The 12,646-nt window shown below is 45.2% G+C and overlaps 1 protein-coding gene across 5 annotated transcripts; it reads left to right on the top strand.

The window, feature by feature from the left end:
• Positions 1–8: 8 nt before the first annotated feature.
• LOC113935750 (zinc finger protein 501-like) lies at positions 9–12,370 on the top strand. Of its 5 annotated transcripts, none has more exons than XM_035724966.1 (4): positions 9–2,161; positions 5,411–5,449; positions 7,366–7,492; positions 8,341–12,370. In XM_035724966.1, exons 2-4 carry the CDS (start codon positions 5,435–5,437, stop codon positions 9,681–9,683), a joined length of 1,485 nt encoding a protein of 494 aa, XP_035580859.1. In that variant the 5' UTR covers positions 9–2,161; positions 5,411–5,434; the 3' UTR covers positions 9,684–12,370. The 5 variants fall into 5 exon arrangements, with proteins under 5 accessions (XP_035580859.1, XP_035580860.1, XP_035580861.1 ...); XM_027618147.2 differs by lacking the exon at positions 9–2,161 and adding an exon at positions 2,262–2,297; XM_035724967.1 differs by lacking the exon at positions 5,411–5,449 and having other exon boundaries at positions 10–2,161; positions 8,341–12,369.
• Positions 12,371–12,646: the final 276 nt, after the last annotated feature.

Genomic DNA, 12,646 nt, shown 5'->3' on the forward strand with positions numbered 1-12,646 from the left:
TCCCTCTCCCACTCCCCCTGCTTATGTTCCTTCTCTCGCTGTGTCTCTCTGTCGAATAAATAAAATCTTTAAAAAAAAAAGAAAGAAAGTCCCACCTCCTTCAGCATCAGAAAATGCAGGGAATTCTTTACACAAAAATCTTGACTTAACACCGAAGAACACACCAGGCCGAGGTTTTATGAGTTCAGCATATAGCAAGGCCTTTGTTAGAAAGTCTTGCTTCGTCGGTCACCAGAAAATGCAGGCTGGAGGAAACTTTACAAGTGCAGCTAAAGTGGGGAAGTATTTAGGTACAAACAAATCTCATTAAGCAAGGCGTGTGTGCAGGGAATGTGGGAAATTCTTTAGCCAAGACTCCCAACTCATTCAGCATCTGGGAAAGAATGAACTGTGAGTAGAGCAGATGGGGAAAGATGTCAGCCAAAGTGTGTTCTAAATTAGCATTGGAAAAAAAACTAGTACATAGTTTTGTTTTAAAAGTTGTGGTAAAATACACATCACATGAAATTTGCCATCTTGTTTTTAAGGGTACGGGTTCAGGAATGTTAAGTACATTCACCTACAATGGATATCTGTAACTTTTCATCTTGTTAAACTTAAATCCATTACCCAACTCGCCGTTTTCCCCTTCCCTCAGTCCCTTGAAACCCACTGTTCTATTTCATATAGCATACTATCCTCGTCAAGTTTCATCCATGCTGTATGTTGTGTGTTAATCTGTCTGAATTTCCTTCTCTTTAAGGTTGAATAGTATCTCATTGTATGTGTATGGCACGTTTTCTTTATCCATTCATCTGTCCATGGACCATGAGTTGTTTCTACCTCTTTTGGGTATTATGAATACTACTATGGGCACGCTTATACAAATATTTCTTTCAGACCTTACTTTCATTTCTTCAGCACCTTGCTTTCCAACTATTTTTGCATATATCCCCCAAAAGTAGAATTGCTGGACCATATGGTAATATGGTCATTTTTTTTGAGGAAGTTTTCCATAATGCTGGTACCATTTTACATTACTGCTGTGTGTGAGGTGTCCAGTTTCTCCTCATCTTTTTCTGTGTCTCAGTGTTCATAAGCCCCCTTTCCCCATGTGGTAAGTCACTTTTTTTTTTAATTTTATTTATTTTTGACAGAGCACAAGCAGGGGGAGTGGCAGGCAGAGGGAGAGGGAGAAGCAGACTCCCTGCTGAGCAGAGAGCCTGATGTGGGGCTCGATCCCAGGACCCCGGGATCATGACCCGGGCCGAAGGCAGACGCTTAACGACTGAGCCACCCAGGTGCCCCACTCTTTTATCGGTCTTAGGATCCAAGAAAGAATGTAAGGGTTGGATATAATTATCAGCTTTTTTTTTTTTTAAGATTTATTTGAGAGTGAGCACAAGTGGGAGGAGGGAGAGAGGGTCAAGCAGACTTCCTTGGGAGCTGGGAGCTGGAGGCAAGCTGATCCCAGGACCCTGAGGTCATCATGACCTGAGCCAAAGTCAGATGCTTAACAGACTGAGCCCCTCTACCTTGTTTCTAATAGAAAAACTCCAGTTGATTCTGAAGTTTCAGTCTAACGTGTACCTGAAAAGCAGTAAGACAGTGTTTTAGATCTCAGCTGTGGGTGGATGCACTTTGTGTGTGAGTAACCATTTGTAGTTTGGGGGAACATCTGAAATCATACGTATGTCTCAGTACATTTGTGTGGTCAGCACAGACGACATTCCATGGAAATCTGGGTGTGACCCAACAAGCTGGAGCCCCGCCCCTTCCTCAAAACCTGCAGCCATCCCTAACAAGCGCCTTTCTTGGTGTGGCTGGGCAGTTCCTGAGGTCAGGAATGGAGACCCTCGTGGACCCTCTGGCTCCGTCAGAACTACATTACCCGGAAGGCAGTGCGCCGTGCGTCCCCTTTACTGGGCCAATGAGGGCTCAGGAGAGGCACTTCCGTCCTAAGCACCGCATCTGGGCGGGCCTTCCGGCGTTGGCCCTCAGCGACATCTTGTAAAGTTGGTTCTCTCCAGCGGTCGGAAGCTTTGGATGCTGGGCCTCCCTGAGGTAACGGGAGGAGCGACGGGCTGCGCCGGCTGCTCTGAGATTCAACATAGCTGTCGCCGGGGCTGAAGACTGCGGTGCCACGCTCCTCCCCGCGGCTGCCGTGGCGATTCCAGTTCGGGTCAGTGCTGTGTTTCTCTGCATCTGGGCCCTCGCCCGACTCTGCATTAAAATTTCGTATTTTTGTTCTTGGGGCGGTCCCACTTACCGTGGTCTTCCAAATTTTGAAGTAAGACATGCCTGAAGAGACATGTGCAGTTAAGTAACCAGCTGTAAAATTAGTACTTGTAATTGTTCCTGTTAACCTTAAAAAGTGAAACGGCTATTTCCCCACCACAAATGGGTTTATTTGGGTTCAGTTCTGGAATAGCAGGAGCATTGCAGTCCAGGCAGGCTTAGAAAGGGCTGTTCTGAACGCTCGTGGGGGCAAAGTGGGCGTTGGAAGTATGGTGGCTTCTCATTGGCTGGGCTGTTGCAGGGCTGGCGAAGTAGTAGCTCCTAGTAGAGCCCCCCTGTCTTCTGTGGAGTTTGCCAATGAAAGCGCGTGGTGCGGTTGGTTGAGAGCTCCCCCTGCCGGCCTGATCGCTGCATTCTAATTCACGCTCACGCTGCCCACGTGAAGAGGTGGGCTGTAGATAGGACCCCAGGAGCCAGCTGTGCAGGTCTTTCCACAACAGTTATCCCAGTCTCCAGAGTTAAGCTGTTGTCTGATGTTTCCAGTAAGCATCTTTTATTGTCTTGATAGTTTATTGGTTTCCATGTGTTTTGAAACCCTCTGTGAAAGGACGGACATCACAATAGTATGTTGTGACTAACTTTTCACATCTGTCCATTTTCTGTGCAGTATTCTATGGTATGAATATATGAATAAAATGTCTTTATAGGTGTTGCCCATGGTTTTCTGCATTTATAAACATTGCTACTATAGCCACATGTTCTGGGGCAAAGCACACAGTTGTCTAGCATCTATGTATTAAGGATAGATTTCTACAAGTAGTCAAAGGTTTAGATTTACTTTATAATGCCAAATTGGTTTTCAGAATGTTACCAATCTATATACCCGTAGCAGCTTACAGTATTTACTAATTTCTATAGTGTTACTAGCACTGGGCCAGTGTCAGGCTTGCGAGGTCAGCCTTACTGAGCTTTGCTTTAATGATTACCATTACGTTTGTATTTTTAAAAAGTGCTTGCTGGAATTCTTGTTTACATACCCAAGATTTCAGTTCATTAGATATTAAAATTTTAGATTTTTTTTTAACAATTATGGAGGGTTCAAGAATTTGTGTAATTTTTGCTCACCTTGTGTGGCTTGTCATTTCAGTTTTTATGACAACAGGAGCCCTTTTTTTTTTTTTAAGATTTAGAGAGAGACACAGCGAGAGAGGGAACACAAGCAGGGGGAGTGGGAGAGGGAGAAGCAGGCTTCCCACGGAGCAGGGAGCCCAATGCGGGGCTCGATCCCAGGACCCTGGGATCATGACCTGAGCTGAAGGCAGACACTTAACAACTGAGCCACCCAGGTGCCCAATCAGGAGCTGTTTTATTATAATGTAGTGGGATTCTTTACTACGATGCTTTGGTTTGAGAAATCTGTTCATTTATTAACTCAGATGTAACTTTTGTCTTCCCATCTAAGCCTCTCCAGCTGGAATTACTTTTTTGTGTGTGCATCATTTAAAGTGGAGGTCTAAATTTGTTTTGCCACACAGAGTAATTTATAAGCTATTTTAATGCTCCATACTGCCACTGAAGCATCAAGACCCATGGGTGCCCCACTTTATGAGATCTAGTTTTTTCAACCTAATTTCTGTGCCAATACTTTTCTTACCGGAACAGCTTTATAATGTTATCACCTCTTTGGGAACAATTACTCTTTGTATTTGCAGTCACACCAAGCATGCATTTTTATGGTGAAACACACATTGTTTCTGCTTTGTTCCCTCTTACTTTCCAGGACCTTAATGGCTTTTCCTATTTGAATATTTCCTCCAATCCTGGCATCCTTTTTTTTTTTTAAAGATGCATTTATTTTAGTAAGAGAGCATGAAGCAGGGGGAGGGGAGGAAGGAGAGAGCGGGAGGGGGGGAAGGATCCCAAGCAGCCTCATGTGGGGCTTGATCTCACAACCCTGAGATCATGACCTGAGCCACCCACGTGCCCCTTGGCATCCTTTAATAACATGTATAAGGTAAAGGTTTTGGCTTTGGTTGCTTTGAATCTTTTAGTAGTGTTGGGTTCGGGTTTTGTGGCTCCAGTTTGTTATGAAATCTAGGTGTGTGTACTTTTCTCCACATTGTTTTGGTTACTCTTCGGAATAGTGTCAAGATTTGTTCTTCCTTTCTCATTAATCTTACCCTTTATGGATATGTTCTTTGTTTGGCTGGGTTTTTGTTGTTTTTGAGATTCTTTTTGTCTGATGATGCAGTTTTCCTAAATTGTGATTTAGATTTATTAAAATTATTGTGCTTTAACTTTCACTTTCTGATCAATCTTTGTGCTACGTTACTAATGTTATCTTTTTAAACACACACTTAACATTACCATAAACTTTTATACTCAACACTCACAGATTTTTGCTTTTTAAGTGGTTATACTCTTTCATCATCTGCCTTTGGTATTACTCCAAGAGAACATGATGATGGGATATTTCAGTTAAGGTAGTTTGCTAAGATAGACAGAAATTCAATCATTGTAAGGATAGAAAGTAATACCTCAAAGCAAAGAATTTTATATAATGAGGATGGAACAGAGGTTAGGTAGTCCTAGCTTGTTTCCTTCCCTTTCTCTTAAGTTGAAACAGTCAGAAATGCAGTTGCCCTAAGCACCTTTACTGGAGCCCCAGCGACAACCTCTTTAGCAGAGATTTATTTCGAGGGCGTAATCAAGTAACTAGGAGTTTGGTTTAGTTCTGTACCAAAGGAGAAAATATATTTGCAATATCTTTCTGAACATTTATTGACAAACTTGAAAAAGAAGTATAAGGAGTCACATACCTAACCAGCTATTAGAGCCAACTACAAGGTATAGGAAGAGAAGAACGTATTTTTGGCACAGGAAGAATCAGAATAATAAGGAATAAAATGGAAGGTTCAGAAGCACACCCACACATAAACCTGGACATAATTTCGCTCTTATTCTTGTTGCTCATTCGCATAAGGGATGTTCCTCAAACACAACACAACCCAAGACAGACATTTCTGAAGATGCACACATGCTTTTGGCATGACTCCGTAACACTTTCTACTTTCTTGTATAAATGCTTTCTTTATCCCCTTCAGCTTTCATCTACGTGAAATAACATGAAGTGTTTCACTTTGTCTGTATCCCTCATGGGAATTAAACTAACATGGCCCTGCTCTTCCTGCAGGTTCTGCTTTCAGCAGAAGCACTTATGGACCCTGCACCGGTGAGTGTCAGGTGTCCTGGAACCCTTTTGCTGCCACTCTTCCTGCCCTTGGTGTCTCAAGACTCTAGATAAGCCCCTAAGCCCAGGTCAGAGGTTATATGGAGAGAGATGCCCACTTTTGGCAAGCAACGGGGTGAGATGTGAAAGGTGTCTTAGGTATCAGTATGTAGAAAGCCTTGGGCTTGGAGGTGAGACTGAGATGAGAGCGTTCAGGGGAGTGTTCTAGGTCTCATAGGTCTCTGTTATGTCTGTTGAGAACAGAGGGCCGGGAGCCGAGTCAGGGTTCTGTTCTGAGAGTGATGGTAGCGGTCAAACAGTTCTGGAGAAGAGGAGAAAACTGAATCTGGCTCAGGTCTTGAGAAGCTGCCCTTGGTGATAGAGTACACCACAGACTGGGGATCATTAACGAGGCTAGATCAGGATTGGTAGCTGGGCTAAAGTGGTAGATGTGGAGGTAGGAGAACTGTTTGGCTTCTGGATTTGTCTTTGGGTTTTTTTGTTTTTAAGATTTCTTTATTTGAGAGAGTGAGCAAGGGAACACACAAGCAGAGGGAGGGGGAGAAGCAGACTCCCCTGCTCAACAGGGAGCCCAATGCCAGGACCCTGAGCTCATGACCCAAGCTGAAGGCTGACACTTAACCAACTAAGCCACCCAGGTGCCCTGGATTTGTTGGTTTAAGGATTTATTTGAGAGAGAGCACAAGAGGGGGGAGGGTCAAAGGGAGAAGCAGACTCCCCAGTGAGCAGGGAGCCTGATGCCGAGCTTGATCCTGGGATTCTTGGATCATGACCTGAGCTCAAGGCAGATGCCTAACCTGCTGAGTCACCCAGGTGCCCCTGAATTTGTTTTTAAAGTAGGGCTGACCAGGTCACAGATGGCTCCATGGTTTTTGGTGAGAATATCAAGGAATTAGGTTTTGGCCATGTTGAGTCTCAAATGTTTCAGAGACTCCCAAGTATAGGTGACAAATGGACAGCTGGTCATGCATTTCTCAAGATGTCCACACTGCGGCATCTGTTGTGTATCCCAAGCTAGAACTCTGGATCTCATATAGGAGGAGGCATGTTCAGGTTACAGTGGCGTTGCCACTGGGGGACAAGGCAGGAGAGCTGTGGAGGATTAGATGGCACAAAGACGGACAAGACAGAGTAGCAGTAATGGGGATGCAGAGGGAGGTGTAGGGAGGGGAAAGTCCAGCAGGTAGCCAGATTTTCAGAGGCGCGAACATGAGACCAGAGCAATAATGGTCAGACTGGTGCTTCATCACCCTTCTGTGCACTCACCCAACCAGGCTTTTGTGGTGGTTCTGTCAGGAGGTCATAAGATAGCTTACATAAAGTGTGTTACTGGGACCTAGATTACACCTGGTAAAGTGGCAAGACACAAAATGTGCGATGTAGAGGCAGAATGTGACCAGGGGTATTTAGATCTGCATGTGGTCTAAGCCAGGAACAAGGTCAGGTGGAGAAGCCCCTTCTACACAGGGCTGAGACCATTGGAGGTTGGGATTTATTACAACACTTGGCAAGCACTTCCTAGATGCTACACACAGACAGAAGTCAGTTTTATGGGCTAAGTAGTGGTGGGGATCAGATGTATGATGGAGGTATGGTCCAGTGAGTAGGAATTTGAGAGAATGTTAGGCCCAACATGGTTATGTCTGGGAGGCATGATCCTGGGGACTCGCATATGTCTTGCAGGAAAAGGTTGGGGGTCCTGCATATGAGGCCCAGAGCTCAGAAGGCATCGCTCTGACCACTTGCCTCTTTGTTGAAACTGGGTACCACTGCTTAAGCTGGAGAGCTAGGGGAGATAATGAGCAGGGATGGGAGTGAATGTGGGCTGGGGTTTGGGGTAGTTTGGGGGTCCTGCAGAGAGAGGCTGCTTATGGACATAAGTGCCCCCCTCATCCCAGGGCTCTGTGACCTTTGAAGAAGTGGCTGTGTACTTTTCCCAGGAGGAATGGAGGCTTCTTAACGAGGCTCAGAGACACCTGTACCGTGATGTGATGCTGGAGGTCTTTGCACTTGTTGCATCACTGGGTAAGGCCCCTCACACCAACCCCAGTGTCCTGGGCTAATCTGTCTTTCCTCTTATTTCTGGGTGCTGAGGCTGGGGCATATATGCTACACCTGCTTTCACAAAGAGCTCAACACCCCCTGTTCTGAAGCTCTTTCAGTAACAATTTCCATGATATTTTTGTTTCCTGAGGTGGCTTTGGGATTGGCTGCCCTGGACCAGTGCGGCCTGCTTAGCTGTCCTGTCTTTCCCTTAAAGGCTTGCATCTTCTAGATCCCATGTTGTCCAACTGGAACTGGGAGAACACCACATACATGACAAAGTAGACATGACTCCAAATGGGGGAGGATGTGATACATAGCTGGGAATCCTGTCAGGACATGTCATGTCCTGGGCTCCACACTGTTTGGTGCCAAGGTCAGAGGCTCCTCCCCTGTTTTGACATTTTGCCCACTTGTCATTTTTCCTCTCAAAAGAGACCTAGGAGTATATCCCTCCCTTGTCTTCTACCCTTCATTGGGGTCTCTACTGATCATTGCTCCTTCTGCTGTGCTCTCCAACATTGGGCTACACTTAATGTGTTATACAGTCTGTATGTACCCATACCCTTAAAATAATACTTGAACACTGGTATAACCAAGGCACTGGCAAGAACACATTTCCGAAGATGTGAGTTGTGGACCCAGCCCCTCCTCCCATGGTACACCCCATCCATGTGTCTTTTGCATGGTGAGTCCTCCCTGTTCTGTGATGCAGCCCTCACCTTCAAACTACCCCTCCTCCCAGCTCCTTTTGTCTTGATCCCCTGGTGTCAGGCAGGGGGAGGGTTGGCAGCCCCCTACCCAAGCTCGTCACTGTTCTCTGCTTTCAGGTTGTGGGCGTGGAACAGAGGATGAGGCAACATCTTCTGAGCAGAACGTTTCTGTAGGAGGGTCACAGATAAATTCTACCCAGAAGGCCTACACCCAGGAACATGGCCTGGACTCAGAAAGTGATTTGCATTCACCATCACCTTCTGAGTGCCTGGCAACAAATCCTGGCCAGAAACTGTGTGGGACACAGAGGAAAGTTCACCAGCATCAGAAGCAGCACAGTGGAGAGAAACCCCTCGGAAGAAACGCGAAGAGCTGTGTAACGCACATGCCAAGGAAGCCCTTCCCTGAGAGCTCAGGCCTTCTCCAGCACCAGCTCATTCACAGCCAGGGGCCACCACCTAAGGACACCAGCTGTGCAGAGCTTTTTCGCAACAGACAAAAGCACTATAAGTGCAGTGAATGTGGGAAAGCCTTCTGTCGCAGATACAGACTTGCTCAGCATCAGAGAGTCCACACTGGAGAAAGGCCTTATGAGTGCAATGAGTGTGGGAAAACCTTCAGCTACAAACACATACTTGTTCAGCACCGGAGAGTCCATACTGGAGAGAGGCCTTATGAATGCAGCGAATGTAGTAAAGCCTTCAGTAACAAACCCACACTTGTTCGGCACCAGCGAATTCACACTGGAGAAAGGCCTTATGAATGCAGCCACTGTGGGAAATTCTTTAGCCAAAGCTCCAGCCTTAGTGAACATCAGAGAATTCACACTGGGGCACGGCCTTATAAATGTAGTGAGTGTGAAAAATTCTTCACCTCCAACTCCAACCTGATTAAACATCGGAGAGTGCACACAGGAACAAGGCCTTATGAATGCAGTGAATGTGGGAAATTCTTTAACCAAAGTCCCAGCCTCATTAAACACCAGAGAATTCACACTGGTGAAAAGCCTTATGAATGTAGTGAATGTGGGAAACTCTTTAGCCAAAGCTCCACCCTCATCAAGCACCAGAGAGTTCACACTGGAGTAAGGCCTTATAAGTGCAACGAATGTGGGAAACTTTTTAGCCAAAGCTTTGGCCTCACTCAACACCAGAGAGTTCATACTGGAGAAAAACCCTATGAGTGCAGTGAATGTGGAGAATTCTTTAGCCAGAGCACGCAACTTACTCAACACCGAAAAGTTCACACCCCAGAAAGCCCTCATGAGTGCAGCAACTGTGGCAAAGTCTTCAGCCAAAGGTCTGCTCTGATTGACCACCAGAAACTTCACAGCCCAGCTAGACCTTACAAGTGCACCGAATGTGGGAAAGCCTTCAGCCGGAGGTCTAACCTTATTCGACACCAGAAAGTGCACACCGGAGAAAGGCCTTTCAGTGGAGGTGGAGATAGCAGGGAATGAGCCCGGTGTTTAACACAGGAACATACCACAGAAGCCTACCACCACCACATGTCTGAACACGCCGGTCATAGGGAGCCATGTTGTTCTTTCTAACCTGTCCAGGACCCTTGCCACATTTGTCACTGCAAGTTTCTTTGGTGGGTGTCCCAACTTTGTATGCTTCAGTGGGGATAGATTGTATCATGGCACGGGCTAGCGGTCACTCTGGTTTTGGCCTGATTTACATTGCAACCCCAAAGCCGCCTAGGATAGACTACAGGGCAGTGCTTTTTGTGTGACTAATCTTGTAATCCAGATGTTGGGGTTTTCTGTGGGTCTAGAGGTCTCCCTGAGAGGACAGTTGTAAGAATCATGTGTTTTTTGATTCAGCTTCTCTTTTTCACCTTGGAGGTCACATGATGTCCCCAGGTCTCTCGGGTCCCAAGAGAGAGCCATGTTTGGAAGGCTGGTCTCCCTGACTCCAGGCATCAGGTAGGAACCGCATTCAGTACAAAAACACTGGGGGCAGTAGGCAGTGAGGAAAAAAACCAGCAAACTGGAGGGACTGTGATGCTTACACGTTCCAGGGATCATGGCTGGTTTACAGTAAGGTTCTTGCAGAAATTCTGAGGCCCTTAAAAGCTAACTGCTCCTCTTGCTCTCCAAGTTAAAGAAAGGTGGGGGGAAGGGATAGTTGAAAACAGAACTAGAAGCCCAGACCCCCAAAGGCAGTAGGTATGTGATTTTTATGACCAACGGAGACTTGGGCTCCCTGTTTCTTTGGACCTATCCAGGTGAGCTCCAGTGGAATTGCTTGCCCGCTAGTACACAGCAGAGCTCCCCCTCATGCTAGAGGTGCAGCTATCGAACCTAGGGTTGCCAAATTCCTACTTTTCCCGAAGAGAGGTTCGGATTTTTATGTGAAACCATTTCTGCTTGGCATGCAATATACTTATTAAAATGTACTTTGTAAGGTCACTTAATAATGGGTGTGCACAAAACAAAAATGCAACACCTGGTACACTAGTAAAATTTTAACCATAAGTATTTTCATCTTTTAAACCTTTTTCTGTCTGGCCTCCCAGGCAAATACTATTTTGTGTTCTCTAGAATTTGACATCATTGGAATCTTAATGTGGGTACCAATCTTTTTTTTTTTTTAAGATTTTATTTGACAGAGAATGAGAGAGAGCACGAGAGGGAAGAGGGTCAGAGGGAGAAGCAGACTTCCTGCTGAGCAGGGAGCTCTATGTGGGACTCGATCCCGGGACTCCAGGATCATGACCTGAGCCGAAGGCAGTTGCTTAACCAACTGAGCCACCCAGGCGCCCAATGTGGGTACTACTCTTAAAGTTGGCTTCTTAAGGGTACATAATACACTGTTATTTGTTCATCCATTCACCTAACAAATGGGTTTTCTGGTTTGTGTCCTGGGGCTGTCACAGGTAAGCTTACTGTGAACATACAAATCCTCTCAAAATGGGTTTTGATACAGCTAGCAGTGCAATGCCTGAGTCTCTAAAGTGCTCGTGGTTACTCTGGTTTTTCTGTCCTCACCAATTGAAACGTGGTCACCTTTGTTCCAGTCTTTTTGTCATTAATGGTTTTAAAAGGTGTGTTTAAAAGGTGTGTAGTGGTATGTCACCATGGTTGAATTACGCATTTCCCCTAACAAATTCACAGTTTGCCACCTGTACCTCTCCCTTGCGTAAATATTTGCCAATTCCAGTTGCTCTGAGTGCTGATGAAGACAAAAAAAAGTGTTGGAACTGTGCTAGTGCAATAAAAATTAAAAAGGAAACCAATTAACTTTCAGTTGTTTGTGCTGTTGACAGTGTGATGGCCACATACACTTTAAGGTTAGTTCTGCGTATAAAAATGTTTTTAAATCTTTCCCAATTTCCAGCTGTGAGCATGAAAGTTGCCCACCAAAATGTGCCTTTAGAAGAAACGGGCAGTACGTTGGCATTAGCCAGGAGTTCAAGGGCATACTCAGGTCTGCCCCAGAGTCCTTTCCTCAGCCCTTGCCTCTGAAAGCTGTGGAGAGTTTCAGAACTTGTTTAAGTAGTTAAATAGAGCTGCTAAGAGCTTTCCTCTCTTTCCATCCCCCCAACTGTCTACACCCCTCAGCAGTGATTAGAGAAATCCCCTGAAGAAACCACTGATTTTGACCCATGACGCATTAGAACTGTGCTGTTCAGTTGGTAATCACTAGCCAAAGGTGACTGTATAAATAAAAAACTCAGTTTGTCAGTTGCATTAGCCACATTGTGAGTATTCATGTGGCTAGTAGCTTCTGTATTCAGTAACAGAGATAATGGAACATTTCCATCATCACAGAAAGTTCTGTTGGGCAGCAGTGCATTAGAATATTTTCATGCTGTCCTTACTCAAATCAGTTCATTTTTGTTAGAGAATGTGGATACCTTAATTTGATGGGTCATAATGTTCCATGGAACTTCTTGAAGATACAATTGTATATGTTCTTTTTATTTTTCATAACTCCCACTGGTCCTTTTCAGTTTCCTATAAAGTTTGTTGTTTCCAGAAAAAAAAAAAAGGGCAGTAAATGGTCTGTTTTCAGCAACTACTGCTACACAAACATAGCAAATAGTAAAATGCACTCATGTATCAAAGGGATGAGTTTTAAAGATATTACTATGCAAATAAAGGATTAAATCAATTTAAACTTCAAATAAATTAAGTTCTCTTGATCTCTCTCCACATTCCAAAGAAAGGTTTAAGCATTTACTTGCCATTAAATCCTGGGACCTAACCTCTGAGCCCTTGGGAGCATTCTGCCATGATAAACAAATGCCCTTGCATAACACTACTTGGGGCCTTGGGTCATCCATATCCATGAGCACACACTTGTGCTCATCCTGTGATTTCTGGGTGGTGTGTAGCTTAGACCCCTCTGTCAACTTGACCTCTGGAGCAGCTAGCTGGGGGAGCCTAAAGGCCAGGCCAAAAAAGCTCCCCTT

Source organism: Zalophus californianus, chromosome 17 (assembly GCF_009762305.2).
Source record: "Zalophus californianus isolate mZalCal1 chromosome 17, mZalCal1.pri.v2, whole genome shotgun sequence".
NCBI classification, from domain to species: domain Eukaryota; kingdom Metazoa; phylum Chordata; class Mammalia; order Carnivora; family Otariidae; genus Zalophus; species Zalophus californianus.